Source organism: Poecilia formosa, unplaced genomic scaffold, assembly GCF_000485575.1.
Source record: "Poecilia formosa unplaced genomic scaffold, Poecilia_formosa-5.1.2 Scaffold31, whole genome shotgun sequence".
Taxonomy (NCBI): Eukaryota; Metazoa; Chordata; class Actinopteri; order Cyprinodontiformes; family Poeciliidae; genus Poecilia; species Poecilia formosa.
The window spans coordinates 3142222-3166568 of NW_006799970.1; the positions used below are offsets into that span (position 1 = coordinate 3142222).

Below are 24347 nucleotides of genomic sequence, written 5' to 3' on the forward strand. Positions count from 1 at the left end.
TGAAATCACAAATGCATGGGCACTTTGTCTAGGGGGGGATTGGCAAAAAAGGAAAGTTCACTAATTTAAAAAAAAAAAAAAAAAACAAAAAAAAAACTTCACAAAAATAACTTTTTTTTGCTCTCTCTTGTTTTGGAACCCCCTTTTTTGTTGACCCCCCCATAATGCATTGTGTTTTGACCTTTCTTGTAGGGTCAGCCGGGCGGAGAGGGACAGAAGAGTCCGCAGCGAAGGAGGACGGCGTCAACAGCGAGCCCTCTCTCCCTTCATCCTCCTCCTCTTCCTCTCAACACCCCTTATCTCGCGCTCACGTAGACCCCCTGAACGCCGCCGCCGTCAGCAGCGAGGCCCCACCCTTCACCCCGACGGGCATCGGACAGGAGCTGTACTCCCCCGTCTTCCCCCTGGTCGGCAGCAAGATGGCGCTGAACTCTCTGATTCAGCGGCAGCTCCTCCAAACGTTCTACTCCAAAGCTCTGCAGGACTCGTCGGGGATCCACAGCGGCGCCCTGCTGTTCACGCCCTTCACCCCGGCGCTCAGCTCCATCCCTACCTCCACCCCCGGCTCGGCGTCGGCCGCCGTCCCGCTGGCGGCCAGCAGTCCCCAGCCGCCCCCCGCCAGCCCCGATATGGCTCCCGTCAACGGGAGCGGCACGGCGGGCGGCGCCCCGTCGCCGTCGCCCAGCCACTCGGACGCCGCCACCACTGGCGGCAGCGTCCTGGACGGGGAGGACATGGACACGGCGGAGATCGCCCGGCAGGTGAAAGAGCAGCTGATCAAGCACAACATTGGCCAGCGAGTGTTCGGCCACTACGTGCTGGGACTCTCTCAGGGCTCGGTCAGCGAGATCCTGGCCCGACCCAAGCCCTGGAACAAGCTGACCATCCGGGGGAAGGAGCCCTTCCACAAGATGAGGCAGTTCCTGGCCGACGAGCAGAACATCCTGGCACTGCGGAGCATCCAGGGGCGACAGAGAGGTTAGTGTGTGTCAAACTCATTTTAATTTTGGTGTTGTATCTCGATTATGAATGTTCTCAAAGGGCCATTTGTGCCAAAAGGCATTGATAAAACTCATCAACAAACTGTTAAAACACTATTAACAGTCTGTCTGCATACTATGATTTTTAGAACGACTGAAGGTAATCAAGTGATTGTGCTATAAAATGGCACAATGTGCCTGGGAAATGCGTAACACTGCCTCTTTTAACATTAAACATTGAACATATGTTCACACTGATCAGTCCCTCCAGGATTTTGCTTTGTTTTTGGAATCAAACTTAAATATTTGCAAGACATTATGTGATATTTGTGCTTACTTATAATGGTAAATAGAACTTTATGTTACTCGCCACATCGATCGTACTATTAACTTTACATCAACCAGACTGAGGTGGCAGTGTTGTAGTCATAGTAGTAAGAAATACTGCCACCTGCAGGTGAGAATTAGTATCACTTTAACCCGATGTCTGATCACTTTTGCTGAAAATTTACACAAAAAAAAACCGAGTCGCACTGAGTGAACTGATGTGGAATAAGTGCAGGGATTTGCTGATTTCTGCATGAATTTCCACGATTGTGGAATCACGATAAAACTGGACGGACTGACTGATGTAATTTTAATTGATAAAAAGATTTAAGCTCACAACTGTCATCTTGAAGGTTTAAACCACCTCTGAAGTCTAGAGGGCCACATAAAAATAAAAAATAAAAATAAAACTATGGTGGGCCAGATTTGGCCCCCTGGCCTTGAGTTTGACACATGTGCTTTAATGGATCTCTGTGTGTGTGTGTATGCGTGTGTGTGTGCAGAGCTATTGATCAGCTTGTCGATACAGACTAGCTTTTTCTTCTTTTTTTTTTCATTTGTCTTTCTGCCTCCCGCCTCCTGTGCTGTCCCACACCTGTGTGTACTGAATGAGTTCCTAGTCACACACCGATCCCAAGAGCCTCTCCTCGCTATTGTGATCAATACAGAAACCTTTCACACATCAATGGTATTGATCGGTAGGGAACCAGGAGGAAGGCAGGGATGTACTGTTAACTGCGGGGTAGATTCGATTAGCCCGGGCCTGCTTTTCTTAACGCATCAGAACATTTCTGATTGAAGGTGGCCTCGGTGGAACAAAAAGTATTATAAACCGAACCTGCACTTTGTCTACCTCTGCTTCAGCCAGAGTCCGTTTCTGCCGTGGCTTTCATCAGGCAGGAGTTTAACCACTGCTCCGCCCACAGGTGCTAAACGTCAGCGCGTTCACAGGGGCATCTCAATAAATACAATTATCATATTGAAAAATTGTTAAAAAAAAAAATAATAATAATAATAATAATTTCAGAATTTAGATTTTGGCTCGCAGCCAACAAGAAGCTACATTGAAAATTGAAAAATTACCATACTGGTTAAGCTTCTCGTGAAAGAGAAGCATGACGTTCGCTGAAATGAAATCTTACCTGTATAAAGACCAACACCAGCAGGCAGTATCAGTTTATTTATAAAGCATTTTAAAACAATGTGCTGTAAAAATAATGTAAAAAAAAAGAAGCAGTACTTATAATAATAGTAAGGTAAAAAGTAATCAAATCTCCCCATAAAACAGAGAAAGAGCTTTATTTTGTCTCAGTGTTGAGTCTTTAGAAGCTCCTTAAATCCTCTCTGGAGGGACTCGTCATCCAAGCTGTGCGACGTCTCCATCACAACTTTTCCTTTATTCTTTGGCAACTTCTTTCGCAAATGAAATCCATAATTTACTTTTACATTTTTATTTTTATTTTTTTACTTCTACTCAACGCCTGGTGCAGAGACGACTGTAAAGTCAGCAGTCGGTCCGATGATTGTTTTCGGCTCCAACTTTTCTCGGAAAACAAAACATTGTGATGTCGTTGATGCTGATCATCAACATTTTCGTTTGATCATCACAACCACCTCCCCTTTCTCCTTCAGCTGTAGGATCTTGGTTATAAGTAAGCCTGTCACAATAAGCAATGAATCAATTAGTTGCATAATAAATTAAAATAAACTCCGGATATTATTTTGGAGAGCAGTTTTATTTACAGACGTTATAATCCATTTATGATTTTTGTTTGTGTGTGTATTTTATTTCTGTCTTTATTTGTCGTTTTTGGATCTTGAGCTGCTCCTTGTGTATCTAAAAAGTCTTCCACTTCCAGTCTGTTGATCTTTCAGAGGGAGATCTTGCATTATTATGCCATTTTCATTATATTACTTGAAAATGGTTTTACTGGGACAATTTATCATCCAGCTAAATGCGTTAATGCGACAAGCCTGGTTATAAGATCTATATCGTTTGGGAAAAGTGAAAGTCCTTCAAAATGGCTGAATACTTACTGGGAAATCTCAATTTTAACCCAGTGAAACTACCTAAAGTGGCATTTCGTTGAGAAACTGGACGTTTTGGTTTTTATTCGCTGTAAGCCGTAATCCTCAAAATGATTGAAATGCAACAAATGAAATTCTAAAATCACTTTTTAGTGATATTATTATTTATAGAGATGCACCTTTTTCATAATGTCCATCAGGCGGAGCAACGTGCAAGACGCTGTGCGGCACCATGTAGTCTAGCTGTAGAAAAAAAAAAAAGAAGACGACACAAAGCAACACCAAAGTGCTGTAACTTAGTGTGTGGTGTATTGTTTTTAACAGAGGGCTCAGGCCAGCCCCAGCTTAGCCGAGTGTTTCAGGACGCTCCGAAGCGGAGAACCCACTCCGATACACCTTCACACACAGGTCTGTCCCGTCCACATGCAGAGATTCTGGCACGTTTGTGTCTGTGTGGCATGTTTGTGTTGGAGTAAACCGCATCCATGGTGTGTGTGTGTGTGCGCGCGCGTGTGTGTGCGTATGAGTGTGTGACGCCGTTTATTAATTGCAGGCAGGCATACAGATGTAAATGTGCCTTGAAGGCAACCGCACAGTTCCAGCGACTTGCGTCAAAGGAAAAACCCAGCATGTGTATTTAGGCCTTTTATTGGTAGTTGTTGTTCTGTGGGGAGTGTTTTTATTCGCCGAAGTGTGCATGTGTGTGCACTCCACACGGGGAGACGTAGGGGCGCTCTCCAGTGCCGTCGCTGTGCAGTTCAGTGGTGGGAATGTTGGTCTTTGTGTTGTGAAATGCAGGCGCCTATCAGTTAAATCAGAACGTCATCAAAAAGATAATTTATTTCAGTAATTTAATTTAAAAAAAATGAAACTCTCAGATAGATCAATTCAACGTCAGGGGTGGGCATTTATCGCATCGTTTATCAATTATCGTGAACGTTTTCTTGATACTTTGTTAAATAAGCTATTTTTTAAAATTTTTCTCTTCTGTTTGTTCCATGACAAATTTCAGTAAATTTGAAAATATGAGTAAATCTTGTTACTGTGGACAGTTTATTGATATAAATCACACTTATTTTTTCAGATAGTGGCAGGAATATGCCTGTTTCAAATGGAAATGTTTTTCAAGGGCATTATTTTTGTTTGTGGCACTATAAATGCCATGCAGTCACAGGTGAAAAAGTAAAAAGGAAAAAAAAGGAAAAAAGTTTTTTTTTTAAAAAAGCTTTTTTTTTTTAGCCAGAATTTTTCGAGACACACCAAATAAAAATTTAGGCTGATATGGATGACCGATGTTAATATTGCTTTTACTACTGATATTTGCCAATATTTTATATGTTGGAAACAAGATAAAAAGCAAATATCTGTTAATATCTTAGTTATCAGACTAATATCGCCTGATGCTGAATGCTGGCACTGATAATATCGTGCATCACTAATATTGTCATCGCGACGGTACCACAAAATATCACAATAAAATTTGAAATCCACATCACCGTGTTCAACACGGTACAAGTCATTTCAAGAATTAGTTTATTTTGAGTTTGGCTTACAGCTGATGGAAATTCAAAATGGAGTTTCTCAGAAAAGTTGAATACTACATGAGAGAAAAGAGCAGACGTGTTCTGCTTTGGCCCTCACGGTCATGCAGAGGTCACCCTCCACGCACAGGGTGAGCCATAAAAAGGCATCTTAAAGAAGAGTGATGCATTTAAGCACATTAAGGGAAAGTTGGGTGATAGGAAAAACTGTTGACGACAAACTGCTAAAGGAGCCACAGTCGGTCTGCTCCTTTCGTTCTGCCTCTCCAGTACCGGCAACAAAGTCATAGCTGAACTAGCTAGAAGAGAACTGGACCGTTTGACACAGTTCTCTTTTCAGATTTATATAAATTTACGGATTTCATTTCAATTCGGCATTCCATCATGTCTAAAGGCAGCACAGCTATCGGGCATAAAAATTCATAGCAGCTTCACTGCAAAACCAAAATGTTGCCAAGGATTTCAGGCCTGGTTTCTAGTGCAAATACCTTAGAGCACTTAAAATAAGACAAAACAGACTTACAAGTAACTTTTCAGCAAGAAATGGGAGCTTTTTTTAAAGTAAATAATACCTTAATATCGATGAAAAAGGTACTAGTTCCACTGCCAGATTATTTCACTAACAATATGGGGAAAATATCTTGTTATAAGTGAAATAATCTGCCAGTGGAACTAGAACTTTTTTTTGTCAGTATTAAGGAAGTTGCACACTTAAAACAAGCTTGCATGTCTTGCCAAAAAGTTACGTGAATTTCAAGTGTTTTAAGAAATTTCCACAAGAAACTAAACCCAAAAATACTTGGTAAGATTTTGTGTTTTTGTAGAGTTCGTGCTTCACTTTTGTTGATGAGCTTTACAGAGACGCTCCTTTTATTTTTCTGCTCACACGGCCGAGCATAGCAGCACCTCTGCTGGATTTGACTGAAAGTGCTTGAAGCAAAAGGAGCCCTGACCAGGCGTAGACTGACCAGACTCAGTCGTTTTTGATTGGCTTTCTTCAAGCCAGAGATGTGGGTTTTTATTATTACGAACCGTAATCACAGAAATAAATGTTTAAAACTGATCACTCTGCTTGCTCTGAATCCAAGTTTCACTTTCGAACTGAATTGCTGAGATAAACTTTTTGATGATGATCCGAGTTGCAGAGCTGCATCTGTAGTGAATATTTATTCATTCTGCTGGTTGTATCCTCCTGTTTTATTCTTGACGCCTCATGTCGTCTTTTCCTGTCCCCACCTGACCCCCCCACCCCACCCTCTGTCCCTTACAGGTAACATCACGGCTCGCGTCCGCACCCCGGAGGCAGGCTCGGATGAAGCCATCAAGTCCATCCTGGAACAGGCCAAAAGAGAGCTGCAGGTGCAGAAAGCTGGTGAGTTCTCCTTTATTTCCTCATCTCCCCGGTAACCGGAGCGTTAAAGACGGCCGCTGCGCCCGTGTCTCTCCTGACTGCCCATTTCCTCTGCTTTTAATAGACCTGTCCCACGCTCAGCCGTCTTACATGGGGCTAAAAGGAGGGGGCGGAGGCGGCGTAGGAGGCGGCGGGGGCAGCGGATCGGACGAAGCCATCCGCTCCATCCTGGAGCAGGCGCGCAGGGAGATGGAGGCTCAGCAGGCGGCGTTGGAGCCCATCCTCAAAGCCTCGTCTGCGTCTTCCTCCTCCGCGTCTCTGTCTCAGAGAGACATCCTGGGCTCGTCCCTCACCGCCCCGCTGCCACCCTACAACCCCCTGGCACTCTCCCTCAAGAAGCCGCCGAGCTCCCACCTGTCCTCGCCTCCGTCCCCGTCTCCAGTGCTGGACTTCAGCTCCGGCGGGAAACGAGACGGCCGGGCTTCCTCAGGGATCGACATGTCGGCCGACGGCACGTTCAGGCTGGGCCGGCCCTCGGAGGGCTCCAGCCGCCCCGGGGGCGCCGTGGGAGGGGGCTACTGGAGGGAGCAGTGGTGGAGCAACATGCACTCGGACCACCGGAGGGCCATGTCCAGCCAGGTGGGAGAGGAGAACCACAACCAGGAGGACTCCAAAGAGGTGAGAGCCGAGAAGGGTGTCCTCCTCCTGATGTGAAGTCAGGGTTCCTTCACTGACCGGAGAATTTATGAAACTTTATTTGAGTTGTTCAGAGTCTGTGTGGTTGTAGGAAAAGACAATTGAGTGGAAAAATGCAGTAGTTCAAACTTCGTTTCCCGTCACAATGTCTTTGTCAGAAGTTTGTCTCTCTCTCTCTCAATCTTACCATTCATATCAATCCATCTTTCCAATCTGTGAATCACTCCATTCATCTATACTTCTGGCTTTGGTTTCCTCCACCATGTGTTGTTGTATTAGTCTCTCTGTCCATGTATGTATCTATTTTGTACAGTTTTATTATTCCTCTTCCTGTGTTGTTCAGTGTCTTTTAGCAAATCTATACCATGTAACAATTAATTGGTCACTTTATTAGCTGACAGTTACTTCAATAATTGATCCATCTTGATTAACCGTTCCAGCTTTAATCAGTCTGTTACTTTATCCAGCTATTTATTTATCCATCCATCTGTTTGTATTTCTGTTTATTTATCCATCCATTAGCCTGTCTCTCCATCCATCTATTTACCTCTCCGCTTCTCCGTTTACCTAAACTTGACCGCTCCTCCTGAAATGAGAATCTGGGAAAAGTCTGAAATGTCTTAACGGAATACGGCGACGGGAAACCCTGCAGGATTCGCCGACGTGACTGAGCTGTTCTTTCACCGTGTGTTGCAGGGAATATTGAGCGACACTTTAACTCGACACAAACCTTGGAACAAGCTGAACCAGAGGAGCAGGGAGCCGTCGTACCTCCGCATGCAGACGTGGCTCAACGGCGACCAGGCGCAGAACACGCACGTCCCGCAAGCCCAGAACCAAGGTGAGCCGATCCCGACCCGCGGTCCGCATGCTCCTCACCTGACCCAACACCGTCACCTGACGCTGATTAGCGCTAGTGGCTAGTTTTTACTGTCAGCCTGTCACTCACTCCCCCCTCCTCCTCCTGGCTTCCGCCATCCCCCCTGCTCTCCCTCCACATCCCCAGTTCTGTGGCAGTGTCAGCCAGCAAGCTGCTGGTTTGTCATGTCATAGACAAGTTAGTGTTGCAGCGCCAGATGGCAGCGCCGCGCGCGTGTGTGTGTGCGTGCGCGTGGGTCTCTTTTTCTCTCTGGGGGTGTAAACAGCAGCTAATGTACACTGACAGCTCCTCATGACTGCTCTCTTCCAGCCTGCTGAGCGGCGCAGCAGCACTACACAGATACATGAAGGAATGAGAGGAGGAAGCCAAAAAAAAAAAAAAAAACTTCAAACCGAAAACTAAAGCACCTTTTTTAATGCTTTTTTTTTTTTTTTACGGAAATCTTAAATTCATTGAAGAGATGAAACTCTGCACACACATAATGCAACATGTCACCTGAACTGCATGGTCTTTGTCACCCTGTCCGTTCCGCTCAAGCAGAGGGGACTCCCAAGACGTCGGCGAGCTGCAGCCCCGCTCCCGAGTCGCCGCTCAGCTCGGCCGAGGAGTCCGTCAACGGTCTGGCCGGGGACCCCCTCGCCTCGCAGTCCTCCGGCCTCAAGCCGCTGTCTGAAGACCCCTCGGGTGGGGAGTCCCAGCCCGGCACGCCGCTGCCCCTACCGGGCCACTCTGGCCTCAGCATCCAGGAGATGGTCGCCATGTCTCCCGAGCTCGACACGTACGCCATCACCAAGAAGGTTAAGGAGGTGCTAACTGATAATAACCTCGGTAAGAAACACAGGATTTGATTTTTTTTTTTTTTTTTTTTTGTGTGAAAATGTTGAACCCTGTTGAACTTTTCACATAGAAATTCAAGCTTTTATGGGTTTTCTTTGAGTTTTACGTGATGAACTGGCCTCCAGCAGTGCATAAGAGTGAAAGAAATATTGCTAAATGGTTTTCATTGTTTCTTGCAAAGAAACTTTGCGGAAGTGTGTTCTGCTTTTATTGTCGCTCGCAAAGTTGAAACTTGGTGGTGTCAACGTACATGACAATACCAGCCACAAATCTTTCTTTCTCTACCCGCTTTTGCACATTCTGCTTTGGAGATAGGTCAGTTTCAGTCAGACTGGATAAGGAGTGTTGGTGAATATAAGTTTATTCCTTTCCAAAGCTCTAGTTGCATGTTTTGCTGTGTTTCTTGGTCTTCGTGAAGCCATTTCTTCTCTAAATTATGATTCCTAGCAAACCTGTGAAGCCTCCACAGAACTGTTTACAGTTTTATTTACACAGAGACAAAAGTACCAACATTTCATTAACCTTTTTGAAGGTTGGTGCCGGGTTATGGCACAAACAGCTAATTTCCACCTGCAGTCCCTGGACGGGTTGATGTAATCAAATATGACTTAACAGATTATGAATTGGTGAAAAACCAGTGTAATAATTAACTGCAGACATGTTTGATAATTCATTATTCTGATCTCACTCAAATCAATCAAACTGAAAACACAGACAATTCATAAAACAGTTTATTTGCTTTCATCAACAATTTGTACAAATCTGATTGTGTAGTAGCCAATATGAACATCTGGATTTAAGCTGAGATTAAATTGCACATAAACGCACCAGTTCTGTGACATCTGGGTTTCATTTTAGGGTATCAAAGTAAAGGACGCTGAACAAAGCCACGCTTCTCACATTTTGATTTGTAAAAATATTTGCATGCGTCGTTTTCCTTCCTCCTCACCATTACTAAGCACTATATTGTGTTTATCACGTAAACAGGGCTCATACAGGTGCTTGAAATCCTTGAAAGTGCTTGAATTTCTTTGTTTTCAAGATTTGGAAAGTGCTGATTTCTGTATAAAGTGCTTGATATTCAAACCACACACTTTTGATATGCGTACTTCTCTGATATTTTATTCGTTACACAGAGTTATTAAAATTGGGGGCATTTTTTTTTTTGGTAAATTGGTGTCTTGTTCTAAGACCAATCAGGTTTATTGTGTGACATTTCAAACCATAAAATGTTGTTATATTTTAGTCTACGTTGTCCCTGCTATTTAGAAAACTATAACAAGACATTCTCAGTAATAAATGATGTCACATTTTAGCAAATTGAAACTGTCGCCTCTCGTTGATTTGTTGTTTTTATCTCCAAAGTGTGGTGCTGGAAAAGTTTGAAAACTTACCTTGGTAAATGTGCTTAAATTTTGTCATGGAAAAAGTGCACAAACACATGAAATACACCGAATGTTGTGTCTGAAAACAAACCTTTTTTTTTCTTTTTTTTCCCCTCCCTTTTCCTCCACAAGGTCAGCGACTGTTCGGGGAGACCATCCTGGGTCTGACTCAGGGTTCTGTCTCAGACCTGCTGGCCAGGCCTAAACCCTGGCACAAGCTGAGCCTGAAGGGCCGGGAGCCATTTGTCCGGATGCAGCTGTGGCTCCAGGACCCGCACAGCGTGGAGAAGCTCATGGACATGAAGCGCCTGGAGAAGAAAGGTGAAGCAGCAGAAGCTCAAAGACAGACGGCAAAGAAATTCCTTTTTGAAAACTAGTAAACAAACAAAAAAAGAAAAAGGTCACAGAGATGTGGTCATCGGAGTGCTTTTATTTTTATAAATACATTAGGAGGAACACACAATGGCACACGCACACGCTATCCTTTGTGCAGGACAGCAGAGCATGTTGTGCAGATCACAGTCATCTTGGTGTGTTGTCTGTACCAATCAGGGCCGCAGACATCACATCCTGTATTGGATGTGACAGCTCGGGGACCGCCGCAGGGCTGCTTACTCACACTCATCAGCACTCTTCTTCATCATCATCGTCATCATCATAATAATCATCAGTGTCTATAGGCTTGTGTTTTTGTTTTTTTTGTTTTTTTCCCTTTGCCCATCATTCGTAAGCGCGTCGCTCTCTCTGTCGCTCCGTCGTGCTGCATTATCCTCTGGTGGTGGGATTTGTTAAAAACCTACAAAGCCAGCAGACTTTGCCTCCTCACCCCCGACTCTACCGACAACCCACTTAAAGCACTTCCCTCCTGAAACGTTGGTTTTGAACCCGTCCGTCCAGGATCTCTTTACCACTCGAGAACCGCCGTGGCAAGCTAACCTCACATCTTTCTGGAGGTTTTGGATCAGAGAGCGCACTCCCGAGTATTGACCAAAAAAATAAAAATAAAAATAACTCAGCGGTCCGGACCACCAGCGGAGCCCAGAGGAAAGACATGGACCTAATCTAGACTAACCGTATTTGACCTCTCGCTCTGGCGCTGCCAGCCCTGTGAGGCAGCGCGCAACTTTTCAGAGAGCGCTAACCTTGCTCTGAGGGGTTTCTTCCCCTGAAACATTAATATATCTGGCAGCGTGTATCGGGGTTGGGGAAAATGTCAACCTCATGTTGAAGCTGCCACGAGCTGTTCATTTTCAGCTGCTGGTGCCCGCAGTAAACACGGCTGCCTGTTTGCTGGGTAAAGATGCAGAGAAAGGGCGAGAGCACCATCTAGTGGTGCCTGGGTTTACTGGAGCTGTTAGGTCTTTGGTGTCATTTTTTGACCTTAAGTTCGGTCTGCATGATACCAGAAAAATATGAGGGTTGTGGGGGTTTTTTGAATTTTTTTTCTTTCTCGCTCTGCACTTTTTCATTTACATGATGCTTCCTTCCATCACATCATGAGCCACTGAAACCTGTAGTCAGGTGTGGAGAGAATCAATGCATGTCGCTTTAAAAACATCTTTCCAAATTTTCATCTTCTTTCTTTTTTTTTTTTCTTTTTTTTGTTTGTGCTCTATAAGGTGTTAAATTGTGAAGTCAAATTTCCTTTAAGTCCTGTTTGATGTACAGAGCATTTTTATAACAACTGATGGTGCTATAAAGTGGCATAATGTGCCTGGAAAATGGCCAGCACTGCCCCTTTAAGGCATCTTTGACCAGATTTTAAGGAGCCTATAACAAAAGCAATAAAACAAAATCTATTTGGTTAAAAGCTTCTTCTTCAGCAGATCTTCTCCTATAAAAATCTACTTTTACACATCTGGGCAATGATGTCACCTGTTTTTCTGTCCTTTTTTTGTATTTATACTCTTTTTATATGCATATAAATATATAATAAGATGAATAAAGTATAAGAATTTATATAGTACATAAGTAAAGCACATTTTTGGCCTTTTCCTTTTTTTTTTCTCTTTTAATAATGTCATCTAGCCATCAGTTGGTATAGGTTTATACTTAAGTATTAATATTAATATTAAGTATTCACTTCATCTTTTTGTGTTTTTGTTTTTCTCCAGCTTACATGAAAAGGCGGCTGAGCTCCCTGAGCGACAGCCACTCTGTGGACGGAGTTTTACCGGGGCCCGATTACATGCAGGGCTCCCAGAGCCCGGTGGGCCAGCAGCAGCTGAAGAAGCCCAGGGTGGTGCTGGGCCCCGAGGAGAAGGAGGCCCTAAAGAAGGCTTATCAGCAGAAGCCCTATCCCTCCCCTAAAACCATAGAGGAGCTGGCCTCCCAGCTCAACCTGAAGACCAGTACCGTCATCAACTGGTTTCATAACTACAGGTCAGTCCTGAATCTAATCCTGAACGCCAACTGGCAAGAGACACAATGCTTCAATCAGACTTTACAAAGCTGACGGGAGGTTTGCAAACATATTGTCCTATTAATTTTGGCCTGTTAAAGATTTTAATCTTCTGGTGCAAACCTGACTTTTAAACACAGAAATAAATGTTCAGCTGGTTTTACAGGCCGAGTCATCAGTGATTTCTGACAATCCCAACAGATTTCCTTCGTATCTGAGGTGAACTGTTTGGGCTGGAGGGTGGAAACAAGAAGTCGTTTATTAGTTACTCTGACCTCAGTGTTATTGAGTGAACGTTTAAATCCCAGTCAGTGTCAGCAAACCAGCCAGTCATAATGAGGATGAGGTCGACTTCTTTAAAGGACATTTGACCAAATAGTTTTTGTAGGGTTGAAACGATAGTTGAAATAATCGTCAACTTACTTAGTAATACATTAATTAATTAAGACAATGTATTCAGAGCCGTAATTCAGCCTCAACTGTACAAAAAATATGTACAAGTTGCACTGAAGATGGCAACGAAACTTGCCTGTAAATTTGTTTTACCCAGAAATCTTCATGTGGCGTTTTTAGCTTCACCTAATAAAAATCGAATTAGCCCTTTAACCTTCACCCCCAGAAAATACAATATAATTATTATTCCCTTAATCCAAAAATAATAAACAGATCAGTCCTACAGTGTATTGATGTTAAATCAAACAGAAAGAACTGAGCTTTTCACACATTGATGGTTTTAGTTTCAGATGCCTCCTGTTACAAATGATCAAGCGTTCACTAAGGGAATGCTGTGTCACTGCACTTTAGGCAAGAAGATGTTTATTTAAAAGGGATTTGAGAGATTTGTTTATATTTTTATGTATTCCTAATATTAACATCATGGTTAGTGGTTAAATTAAAAAAAAATATTTTGAACCGTCTTCTCCAGGTCACGCATCCGAAGAGAGCTTTTCATAGAGGAGATCCAGGCGGCTGGGGGGATGGGGCCCGGCAGCGAGGGGGGCTCTCCGTCCCTCCGCGGGTCCAAATCAGGGGAAGGGGACAGCTGCGATGGGACGGAGTCCGAGGGCACGGTGGAGACCCGCCAGGGCCTGGGTGTGGGCCTGGAGGACCACAGAGGAGCGTGCAAAGACCAGGGCATGGAGGTAGAGTCCGAGGCCGGGGGCTCCAACGACTCCCCCGCAGAGTTGGACTGCAGTGCCTCGGGCTTGGCTGGGCCGGGCTCCAGCTGTGTGCAGAGCGGACTGGGCATCTTCGGCCTCACGGAGGCGTCCTCCACTAGCTCCGCCTCCAGTACGAACGTCCCCGCCAGAAACCCCAGGGACAACAATCTGCGCAAGAAGAAGGCGGCCAACCTCAACAACATCATCCACCGGCTGGAGAAGGCCGCCAGCAAAGAGGACCCGTCAGAGTGGGAGTTCTAGCTCCACCCCGACCCCCGACCCCTCCCCTCGTCCTTACCGTCTCATAACCTCACGACCTCTAACCTTGGAAACCCCTCCTGCTCTGTTCCAGTCGGAGAGCGGACACAGCCAAAGTCAAGCTCAGCAGCCATTTTTATTGCATAGAAGCTTTCCAAAAAAAATAAAAAAAAAAACCACAAATAAAATGGAAAGAAACAAAGAGTGGTTGGCAAACCCTTAAAAAGAAGATTTTACGGAGTACGTAGAAGAACAAAATAAGAGAATTGTCTCTCCTGTTTTTTGTTTTGTTTTGTTTTGTAACTGAGTTTTTTTTTGTTTTTGTTTTGTTTTGTTTTTGTACTGAGAAAAAGCACTTAGCCGTCCTGCTGGCCTCTGGCCCTGCTGTACCTCCCCCCCTTATCACCAGCCACTGGTGCACCAGAACTGGTCAGTCCTGAGCTGGGGGTCTGACCCGCAGCCGGGGTTCGAACCTGGACTCAGTATCACAGGCAAGGCCTGACACAGCAGCTGTCACAGTGATTAGACACTGATAGACGATAGATAGAGACAGAAACTCTCTTACAAGAACTCTCACTTTCTTAAAGGAGATTTTTTTTTTCCTCTTCTTCTCACCTCCCAAGTGTCCACAAACCTCCCCTCACTCAGTGAGACGCCTCATTTTTTTCACACTGTAGAGTGACTGTTACAAACCCTTTGCCTTTTTCACTCACTGCGTGTGTGTTTGTACGTTAGGGATTGTGTCGGCGTGTACCTGTGTGTGTGTGTTTTATGTGTGTGTGTGTGTGTGTGTGTGTATACACCTAAATGTGGTGCGTACGTCTCTTCTCGGCAGCAGCGTGTTTTCTTTAAGTCACTCCTACGCTCTTTGGAGGGTAGTGGAAAGCCTGCTGGCTGAGCTGCCATGGTTACTGAAATAAGACAATGAACTTTGACCTGTTCTGTCCCATATCCTGTCCTGCTGACTGCCATGTGATGGCCAGAAGGATCGTTTTAATTCCTCGCAAACTTACGCACTCATCTGAAGAGGAAGGAAGGAAGGAAGCGACTTTTTCTTGCCGCCTTTCGCCCCCTTCTTCTTTTTAGGATGACGGATGATCTGTTTTTGATACTGCAATTAGGTTGCCAATAAGAGATTGCACAGTCTATCGACTCTAAAGAATACGAAATAGGGAATTTTAGGAAAGCATTTTTAATTAGTGCAAAAACGACAGAAGAGAGAAACAAGTTACTGCTAGAATTTGCAACAAAAAGAAAAAGGCAAGTGAATTAGAACGGAACAATGTTGCGTCATCGAGACGCGACACGATGCATCCATGTAGTACTGTAGCTGTCCGACATGGCGACGCTCTTCGTGTGTCTCGTGTTGTTCTTTTTTCCTAGGTTGTGCACGCCGCAGCTGCGTGCGTTTGCACGACTGACGAAAAAGAAACTTTTTTTTTCTCTGTTCACAAACCATGTTTTTATAGGCCAAATCAGGAAGAGTGCGTGTGTGTGTGTGTCTCTTTTTGTGTGCATTTATACTTGCCTGCATGTCAGTCAGGGTTGAGGTCAATTCACACAGTAAAATTTTAAGACTTATATTATGATTCTTGACTGAAAAAAAAAAAGAAGAAAAAAAAAGAGACGAGTTTGAGCAGAGTCGAACTGCTGAGCTCGATTATCGTGTACTTTCTGCTGGTTTTCCGTCAAAGTGAGTTCACCCCAACCTCCCCCCGACCTCTGACCCTCCACCCGACCCTTACCGATTGTGAGTAGTTTCCACTCTTCTCCAGTCTATCCTGAATCCAGGGATGTGTGTGTGTCTGTTTTTTGCATTGAATTCTACTGTAAACACTACAAACTTTAAGGCATATCACTTCCCTCCCTTGTCCTACACAAGCCCTCAGTGCCTGTCAGCCCACTGCCTCCCTCTCCCCCAGTGTGTGTGCGCGTGCGTGCGTGTAAGTTTGCATGGATGCACGAACACACGACGTGCGCGAGCGATCGAGGAGCGTTGGGCGTTTCTAACGAGTGGGGTCATATTTCGTATATCTACTTGCACACACTACTAGTGCACAACTGACACCCTTCTTTAAGCTGTTTGATGCGTTACCATTGCATTAATCTTCTCACAAAGTAGTGTAATACTATGATTTACTGTAGCTTGGTTTTATTGCTATTTTTTTTGCATTTATAGTTTGGTTTTTATTCTGCTTATTTATAGGTGCTGTATTTTTTTTTTTTTCATTTAATGTCTTATCATATGAGTTGTCTATTTTTTAAGGGATTATACTGTTCCTGAGGGCAAGTAACATTTTTATTATTAGACGTATAGACTGCCGGCAGTATTGGTTACTATTTACAAAGATGTACTAGTTCTCATTTGTTTGTATATTCATGAATCCTAAAGTTTAGTGTCATTTCAATAGCTTGGAGATGTGTGTTTGTTTGCTCCAGTTCATGCTCCCATAAGCATAAAAGCTCTTACCACAACTGTTATGCTCTTAAATTGCTAGCTAGAGAATCAAAGGACATATCAAGATCACTGAATATATGTTAGTCTATTTTATTCTATTCTGGGATAATGATGTTTTAGTTGTTCATTTTTTATTTTTCCTTGGGGCAAGCCCAACACTAACGCTCAGCAGGGCATGCAGCTCTTTCTTTAGCCAGACTTCGCCCAGCCATTTATCACACCCACATAATTATCTGGTCTGAATTTGTACTCTTTTAGTCAACAAAAAAAAGTAAAAAAAAAAATAAAAAAAAAAGAAAGAAAAGAAAAGGTCAAATGAAATTACCTAAACTTGAGAACGCATGCTCACTTGAAAGAGGTCATATCTGCCAAATTGAGATTAGAGAAGCGTACCAGCGAGCAGGACGTGCTGCGCCATACCGAGCAGAGATAGCCAGCCTATGATTATGCAGAATTTCTATTGCAGTTAGCAAACGAAGCACTTAGGAGGATCTTTTTATGACTCAAACCTCGGACAGGGTCTGTAAACACTACGACGGAGTACGAGCCCAGGCGTCCTGGGAAGTGTTTGCCTTTTATTTTTTAATTTTTCATTTTTTAAACAGCGGTTGTAAACCAAGCACAGACTTTTGTTTTTTTTTCCCCGCGTCCGAACACTAAAAATAATAAGGTGGCTGTGCCCATGTCGAACACACAAAACAAACTGTAATCCTGTCCAAACTACAGATGACTGTGTGACACGATAAGCTGTTCTGTACAGTTGTAGATACTATGAGTAACCACCTGTTTTGGTCTGCATACTAAAGCCTTTCTCCCCACACACACACACACACACACACACACACACACCACCTTTTCCAGACTTGTTCATCCTGGTCAGCCAACAGAGTCTTTGCACTGATGCGTTTGCTGAAATTGGATTTTCTAAAACAGATGCATCTTGGTTATTTAAAATATGATTTGAAGGATTATTTATTCAATTCCAAAAAGTCAAACTCAAATTTTTTATTTTATTTTATTTTTTCCACATAGTGTGCAATGTTTAAGGTGTTTATTTCTGGGTGTTTTGATTATTGCAGCTTATGAAAACCCACAATTCAGTTTCTCTGAAAACTAGACTATTTGGTTAGATCAGGAGCCAAATAACTCGTTTAGAGACGTAAATCTCACTTGAATTTACATATCTACTTGAGAGAATTTCTTATCATATTTGAAGAACTGGCATTTTATTTATTATTGTTATGATTTAAAGTAAAGATAAACATAATAGGATAGTTTTAAAAAAATCACAGATTCTAACTGAATGACAAAACAGATCTAAAAACATATCAGTGGTACTTTTAGTGTCATTCTTTTCTATTGTTGCAGGTAAGTATTTAAAACCTTTCTAAAAAAAAAAAAAAACCTGCTTTTGTTACATTTATTGTAAAACATTACCCAGTTACTTTTAAACTTTTTAGCCATATTTATTAGGAGCATCTCTTTGGACCTGCAGGTTGCAGAAATAAGAACATTTAGCACGAAAATACTTAAGAGTATGTTTGATCAAGACTACTTTGCCTTGAGTTACTGCGTTAATGCGGCGTGGCATGGAGCCCATCGGCCTGTGGTTCTACTGAGTCGCCATGGAAACCCGGGTTGTGTTGACAGCTGCTTTCATATCATTGTCCTTTTGACAATACAGAAACTGAATGCTGGGTTTTCATTGGCTGTTCGCTTTGACCTTTAAAATGAATCCAAACTCGTTTCAAATTTACCGAAACGCACCTGCAGCGACTCTTCCTGCGGACGCCGCGGTGTGAGACATCGGTCGTCCGCAGCATGTTTTTTTTTTTTTTTTTTTTTATTACACTATCCCAACAGCCTCTGCAAAACACGAAGCACTTAAAACCATCGCCTGTTTTCTACAGCCACAGTTTCATCCCAAACTGAGATCATCAGATTCGTGCCTTTATCTGCCAAGCAGGGCACCAAACTAGCGATGTCACACGGACAGTTCCAGCTGATGTCTCACTCCAGATCCAAGTTTCTTTATCACAGACTTCATTTTTGGTACTGAAAGCGTTTTCTCGTAGAGTGCAAACTGTGGTGTGTTCTCCTGACTGAGCCGCAGTCGTGTTTCAGTCCAGGTCCTCATGTTTGGCCTATCCCCCCGACCTCCAAACACCCCCCTCCACTTACTTCACACCCCTCCCCTCAATGCGTTTCATGTGTTGTACATAAACTAGCAGCGAAAAACAAAAGGCCAGAGCATTGAATGAAGGAGGAAGCATGCAGAAACAGCAGCGTACACTGTAAGAACACTGAATTTATTCACGGGGCATTTTTTTAATTTTTTTTTTCTTTTTTTCTTTCGTCTGTTTTTACGTCAGGTTTTGCTGTGACATTGATAACGGCACTACATGTATTGATAATGACGCGTGCCAATTCAAATGGGTTCTTAGGAGGAATTTTAAAAATAAAAAAAATGGAGAGAAGAAGAGAGAGACGGGTGTAAATAAGGTGCCGATTGATTCGCTTTTGTCACAGCGCGCTTCTCGTTCGATAGACAGGAGAGGAGAGAAGGGACGATTCAGGACTTTTCCATGATCCACAGATATTTTTCTACAAATTTAAATCAGATGATTCTATACACTGTTGAATAACATTGTAAAGGTGTAACAGATGCTGTATATCATATCATGTTTTCTGAAGTTGTGAAAGCTTTACTGTATGATCTGTTTTTCAAGTAGTAGTTCCTCGTTAGTTGTGATGGAAGCCCGAACAGCAGCAGCAGCAGCACTGGTCACCATATTCAGGAGAAAAACAATAACAAAAAAAATAAATAAAAAATAGAAAGAAAAAAAAAAGAGAAACCTCAGATGTTTTTTGTAAAACTTTTAGAATATATCTTATGAAGTGGGTTTTTTGTAAGGAAACACTTTCTGAATCAGCGGTGCTGTACTAATAGCACACTCAGTAATACATTTATTACCACATAGCACAGCACAATACTCATCCTTTTAAGCTCCGCCCCCTTTTACTCCCACCTCCGCCCTTCCCCTCCCGGCCCGTGCGTCCACGTGCGTTTTGTTTTCCCTCTCGCGCTCACGTTGGCTCATCTTCCGTGTTAAAAACCATCGACTCTCGGTTCCTTCACGCTTCAGTGAAGAACTTGAAACTCCGCGGCGACAAAACATTTCAAAACGTGAAAGACGAAGCAAAAAAAAAAAAAAAAAAAAAGAAAAAGAAAAAATAACAGCCAAATAGTAACGTAGTTCTCCGCGTCTGTCGGGAGGCGGTCGACAGATTTCCGTGTTGCTACCTAGTGTTGTCGCGTCCGTTCGCTCATAGCAGGAACCACAGTGTAGTCTGACAACCAAATGACCCGGAGGGAGATCTCCACCCCCGCATATCGTCCTCACCCCCTCGTCCTCCCTCTTTTGGAAAGCTTTAAGATGCTCGTCGAGGCTTTAGCAGGTTCAGAGTGTTTCTAGATGATTTTTGTTTTTCTCCAACACCGCCATCAACAACGTGGAAGTAATAATCCTCATAACTTCTCCCACTGCTTATTTTGTGAGTGTGTGTGTGTGTGTGTGTGTGAGCGAGCGAGCGAGCGGAAAGTGTGTGTTGTAGTACAAGAGGCTGCATGACTGTAAAGGGATGTTACAATGTTTTTATTCTATTTTTTTTCTTTTTAAATAAGTGGTTTCTTCAGCACTTCTGTCACTCCTGAGATGCTTTTATTTCTCTGTCCTTCGGGGTGTCCCTCTGTTTGTTTTTTTTCCTCATGTATCATTGTTTCTTTTAGCTTTCTATTTACTAAACGTATCATGTTGTTTGTTCTCAGCACTGTAAAACAGTCCCTTCTACGACATTGAAAAGCAATATCACTGTATGAAACGTTCACAATGTATTTGTTATGATTGACATTTGATTCATCATCATTATTATTCACATGCACCCTAGGTGTGATAATTGAAGTAAATCTCTTTTATACAAATACTAAAAGTGTGCTTTTGTTGTTTGTTTTTGTTTTTGGGGTTTTTTTAAAACGGCTTCCAAACTTATAAGTATTCTCAGAGAAAAAGGTCAGTTGAGGGTTAAAATGAATCGTTAGGGTTTCAGAGGTCTTTTGGACTCCTCCGGCCGTCTCCCTCAGGTGAGTCGCTTCAGATTACGATGCATTCCGCACAGGAAGTGACGAGTCTGTAACCTGTGACTGATCTCGTGTGCTCCACAGGCCGCTACTCCGAGCTGCAGGTGGAGTTTTCTGCCGCCGTGCGCACCAGCGCCGAGCAGAAGGAGCTCATCCTGAAGCTGGAGCACGACCTGAGCACCATCCAGACCATGTCCTCCCTGTCGCGGCCCGACGCCGACGGGTCGGAGGTCAGCAGCATGGGCAGCATCCCGGAACCCATCAAAGAGGCCTCCGCTGCATTCGCAGGTGCGTCCACGACAAACATGTCTTCTCTTCTGCAGACAAACATGATTCAAGTTGATTTCAATATGATCAGATGTAGTTCAGTCCAAATTAGTTATAAACTGTTACAGAGAAGTATTGAACCAGGTGTACCTTTTATCGGAAAGAAAAACTAAGCATACACAAAGTCAACAGTAGCAAAGGCTTTGAGGAACAAGTTGGTGATAGCAAGAGTTAAATGGAGCCAACCAGGAAGGATGCAGTCCTCTAAACAGAAGCACCTTCCGGTGAGTACTTTCCATTGGAGAGTCAATTCAAATATGCACAATGTTCCTGCCTTGCTCATAATCTACAATAGAGAGAAAGGTGCAGCTAAACTTTGAAGCACTAAGTGGGGCGTACTTTCTCATTGATAGAAAAACCAATCACATCAGTAGCACTGAGCAGGGAGCACTTTCTATTAGGATTACAAAGAGTCAATTTATCGCCTGTGACAGAAACAGATCAGTCAGTAGCTTCTTTCTAGAAAGACGTATAGGAGAGTGAAGCCAAGAGGGCTTTGGATGAAAAAGGAAAACGAAGGGAACACTAAGTGGATGGCAGCAATGACTCCGCCATTGGTTTTTTGTTCTGGAAAGAGACGCAGCTAAACATGAACGAAAAAACTAATCTTAATCATTAGTAGCAATAGCTTCCTCTGTCGCTTCGCTTAGGAAGGAGATGCTACTAAAAGCAGAACTGGCGAAGAATTGTCAGTGTTGGTGCTAATGGCACTAATAAATGTTGGTAGCTTTCTTCAAGAAAGGGATGCAGTAGAACTGAGCCGGAAGTCCTTAAAATAAAGGATTATGCAATCAATGGTATCAATATATTTTTAATTTCCTTCGTCCAAGAAAGAAGCTCAGCTAAACAAAGAAGCACTGAGTCTGGGTTATTCTCTAAAGAAGACACAGTTGATGGCAGCCATGTTTCTGTCAAAGGACTCAGTCAGGAAACAAGTGGACATTAAAAGAAAGACACTTCTTACCTCATAAAACAAAAACCCCGTCCTTCCCTCAAGTACAACGTCTTTCTTTTAGATTTGTAGAGTTGAATGGAAAGCATTATGTGCTGTAAGATGCTTTATTTCTGAAATCTCTCTATACCACACAACATATATATAGATATATTACTAACTATGCAGTAGATTGACGGAAACGATTGAAGAGCAGAGCAGGAGTTCTTTCTGCCTAATCTGAGCTGCAGAGGCTGAGGGATTAGAAAGAGGACAGCGTGCTGCTTACACAATCAAGCCCTTAAAAACAGAAAGGCAAGTGTTCTTTGATTTGGCTCAGGGGTTATCGATGGGAAGCAAAGTTTCTGTGACAGCTTGATGGCAATCCAAAAGCACGCTGCCAAAATCCCTGAGCAGCTTTTTACAACGGAAACCTTGCTGAAGGCTGCCTGACCTGAATCTCACCTTTTATTAAGTCAAACGTTACAATAATAATGAAAACAAAAAGAAAAAATCATCCAAATTCTAACTTTTCCACGACTGACTTTGTTCTGCTCAGTTTAGATTATTCTTTCCTTTTAAATTCAGATTAAAAGAAAAACATGTGTTATTAATCTGTGGCAGAATATATTTACAATAAAGACGGATTGTTTAATAAAAATGGATAACAAGAAGCTCCACTGCTGGTTGGTAGTAAGAACAGGGAAGCAAAAAGATCAAGTTTTGTTTGGTTTTACTCGATTTAAGATAAAAAAAAAATTAACCCCTAAGATAAAATATTAGTTTCTGCAGAATTTGTACAAATGTTATGTAATTTTGAAAGATTTTTTTTTTTTAATTTTGCCTGTCGTATCACAGATTACATCTGGTGTAGGATCAGAGTGTGTGTTTTCTGTCTTCTGATGAGACAAATGAAAGAAATCGGCTCTACACCGGGTGTCCGCACATCCTTAAAAAGTCTTAAATTCACACATCTAAAATTGAGGCCTTGAATTCGTTTAAAAAAAATGTAAGTTGGTCTTAAATACCTTAATCGCAGGCCTTAAACTTTGTTGTGGCAGCATTATTTTATGTAGTTTTTTAATATTCCCAGTACTTTTCTGTCACACGCAAACATGTTTATTACGTTCTGTGACCCGAGGCGATTGAGGCTACCGCTAACACGCTGCTAATGGACCCTTGCTAGCTAGCTGGTATTTTTGCCTCTATCATGGGAATGAAGCTGGGTTCAGTTCTTGCTGTACTTGATTGTAAGGCAGCAGGTTTTCCCAAAATATTTAGTTTTGCTTTAGGTCTTAAATGTCATTCAATGTTGCATTTAAACGACCTTCAAAACTCTTTAAATTTGATTAGCTGAAACCTGCAGATTCCCGGTTTGCAACTCCACCTGTATGTAAACAACCAAAGTCCATAACAGTTTGGTGTTGAGTCAATGTGTGCGGCCCGTCACCTCCAGGTTCAGGCGCGACCCCCCAGCCCGAGCTTCCCCAGGGCCAGATGGACTCTCTGCTGTCCATCATCTCCAGCCAGAGGGAGCGTTTCCGCTCCCGGAATCAGGAGCTGGAAGCCGTGAGTCGCTCACACAAGACCGTAAACGCATCCCCGTTTATGTTTCCACCGGTTCTTCCTCACGCATTCCCCTCTCGACCCCTGCAGGAGAGCCGCTCCGTGCAGCAGACCATGCAGGCCCTGCAGGGCGAGCTGGACAGCCTGAGGGCCGACAACATCAAGCTCTACGAGAAAATCAAGTTCCTGCAGAGCTACCCGGGCAGAGTGGGTCTTCCTCGCTCTTTTGGAGGTCGATCCCGGGAGATTGCATGAAGGGAAGCTAAAATCTGTTCATGTTTTCAGGCCGGAGGCAGTGACGACACTGTGATGCGCTACTCCTCCCAGTACGAGGAGAGACTGGATCCATTTGCTTCCTTCAGCAAGAGAGTATGAGACACGCAGCGCACTGTTCTCAGGACAAGCAGTCCTGAACACTCTGTAGAGTCCAAGTAGTTGTTTTTCCCTTTATTGAAGGCTCATATTTTCCCTGAAGTTTCTGATTCAGTGTTTCATTTGTTCCAGTGCATCTTTAATTTGCAGAAATCCAACCAACCTTTAGTGGTTTAAAGGTAGACAAACGGAAGAGCTCAGATGTGTGAGCTGAAGGGAAGGACGAGTTGAAAACGACAAGGAAGAGAAACAATCATCAGTAGTGGCAGCATACACCTAGTGTTTAAAATGCATTTTATCATTATAAAGTTAAAATTCACCTTTGAAAGAGTTTCAGTTTATAATATAAATAACCCTGGATGTGGGTCAAGCTGGATATTTGTCTGTTTCTGTGACGCTGATGTGTGTTGTGTTCAGGAGCGTCAGCGTCGATACCTGAGCCTCAGCCCTTGGGACAAAGCAACTCTCAGTCTGGTGCGTCTAAGAGAAACTCTCTCCCTCTCTCTCTTTCTCTCTGTTTCTGTCTCTGTGTTTGATCCAACTCAGACCCACTCCATGCTCTCTGTTCCCAGGGCCGTGTGATCCTCTCCAACAAGATGGCCAGAACCATCGCCTTCTTCTACACCCTGTTCCTGCACCTCTTGGTCTTCCTGGTAGGGAACGGTTAAACCACTGTGTGAAGTTTAGCTTTAGAGAAATAGGACTATATAT

At 43.3% G+C, this 24347-nt stretch overlaps 1 protein-coding gene across 6 annotated transcripts in view; it reads left to right on the forward strand.

The window, feature by feature from the left end:
* Positions 1 to 24347, forward strand: part of cux1b (cut-like homeobox 1b) — a 105804-nt gene that overhangs the window by 79660 nt on the left and 1797 nt on the right. For 2 of the 6 annotated variants that reach the window (XM_016670210.1, XM_016670208.1), the window contains exons 15-23: positions 193 to 978; positions 3660 to 3743; positions 6147 to 6248; positions 6352 to 6905; positions 7620 to 7764; positions 8341 to 8631; positions 10158 to 10346; positions 12140 to 12407; positions 13352 to 20284. In XM_016670210.1, the coding sequence (XP_016525696.1) occupies positions 193 to 978; positions 3660 to 3743; positions 6147 to 6248; positions 6352 to 6905; positions 7620 to 7764; positions 8341 to 8631; positions 10158 to 10346; positions 12140 to 12407; positions 13352 to 13847 (2915 nt within the window). In that variant the 3' untranslated portion in view covers positions 13848 to 20284. Of the gene's footprint in view, positions 1 to 192; positions 979 to 3659; positions 3744 to 6146; positions 6249 to 6351; positions 6906 to 7619; positions 7765 to 8340; positions 8632 to 10157; positions 10347 to 12139; positions 12408 to 13351; positions 20285 to 20524; positions 20729 to 23154; positions 23268 to 23354; positions 23472 to 23549; positions 23634 to 24053; positions 24111 to 24208; positions 24290 to 24347 lie in introns of those variants that run through there. The other 4 variants (XM_007549518.2, XM_016670211.1, XM_007549513.2 and 1 more) reach the window with 4 other exon arrangements.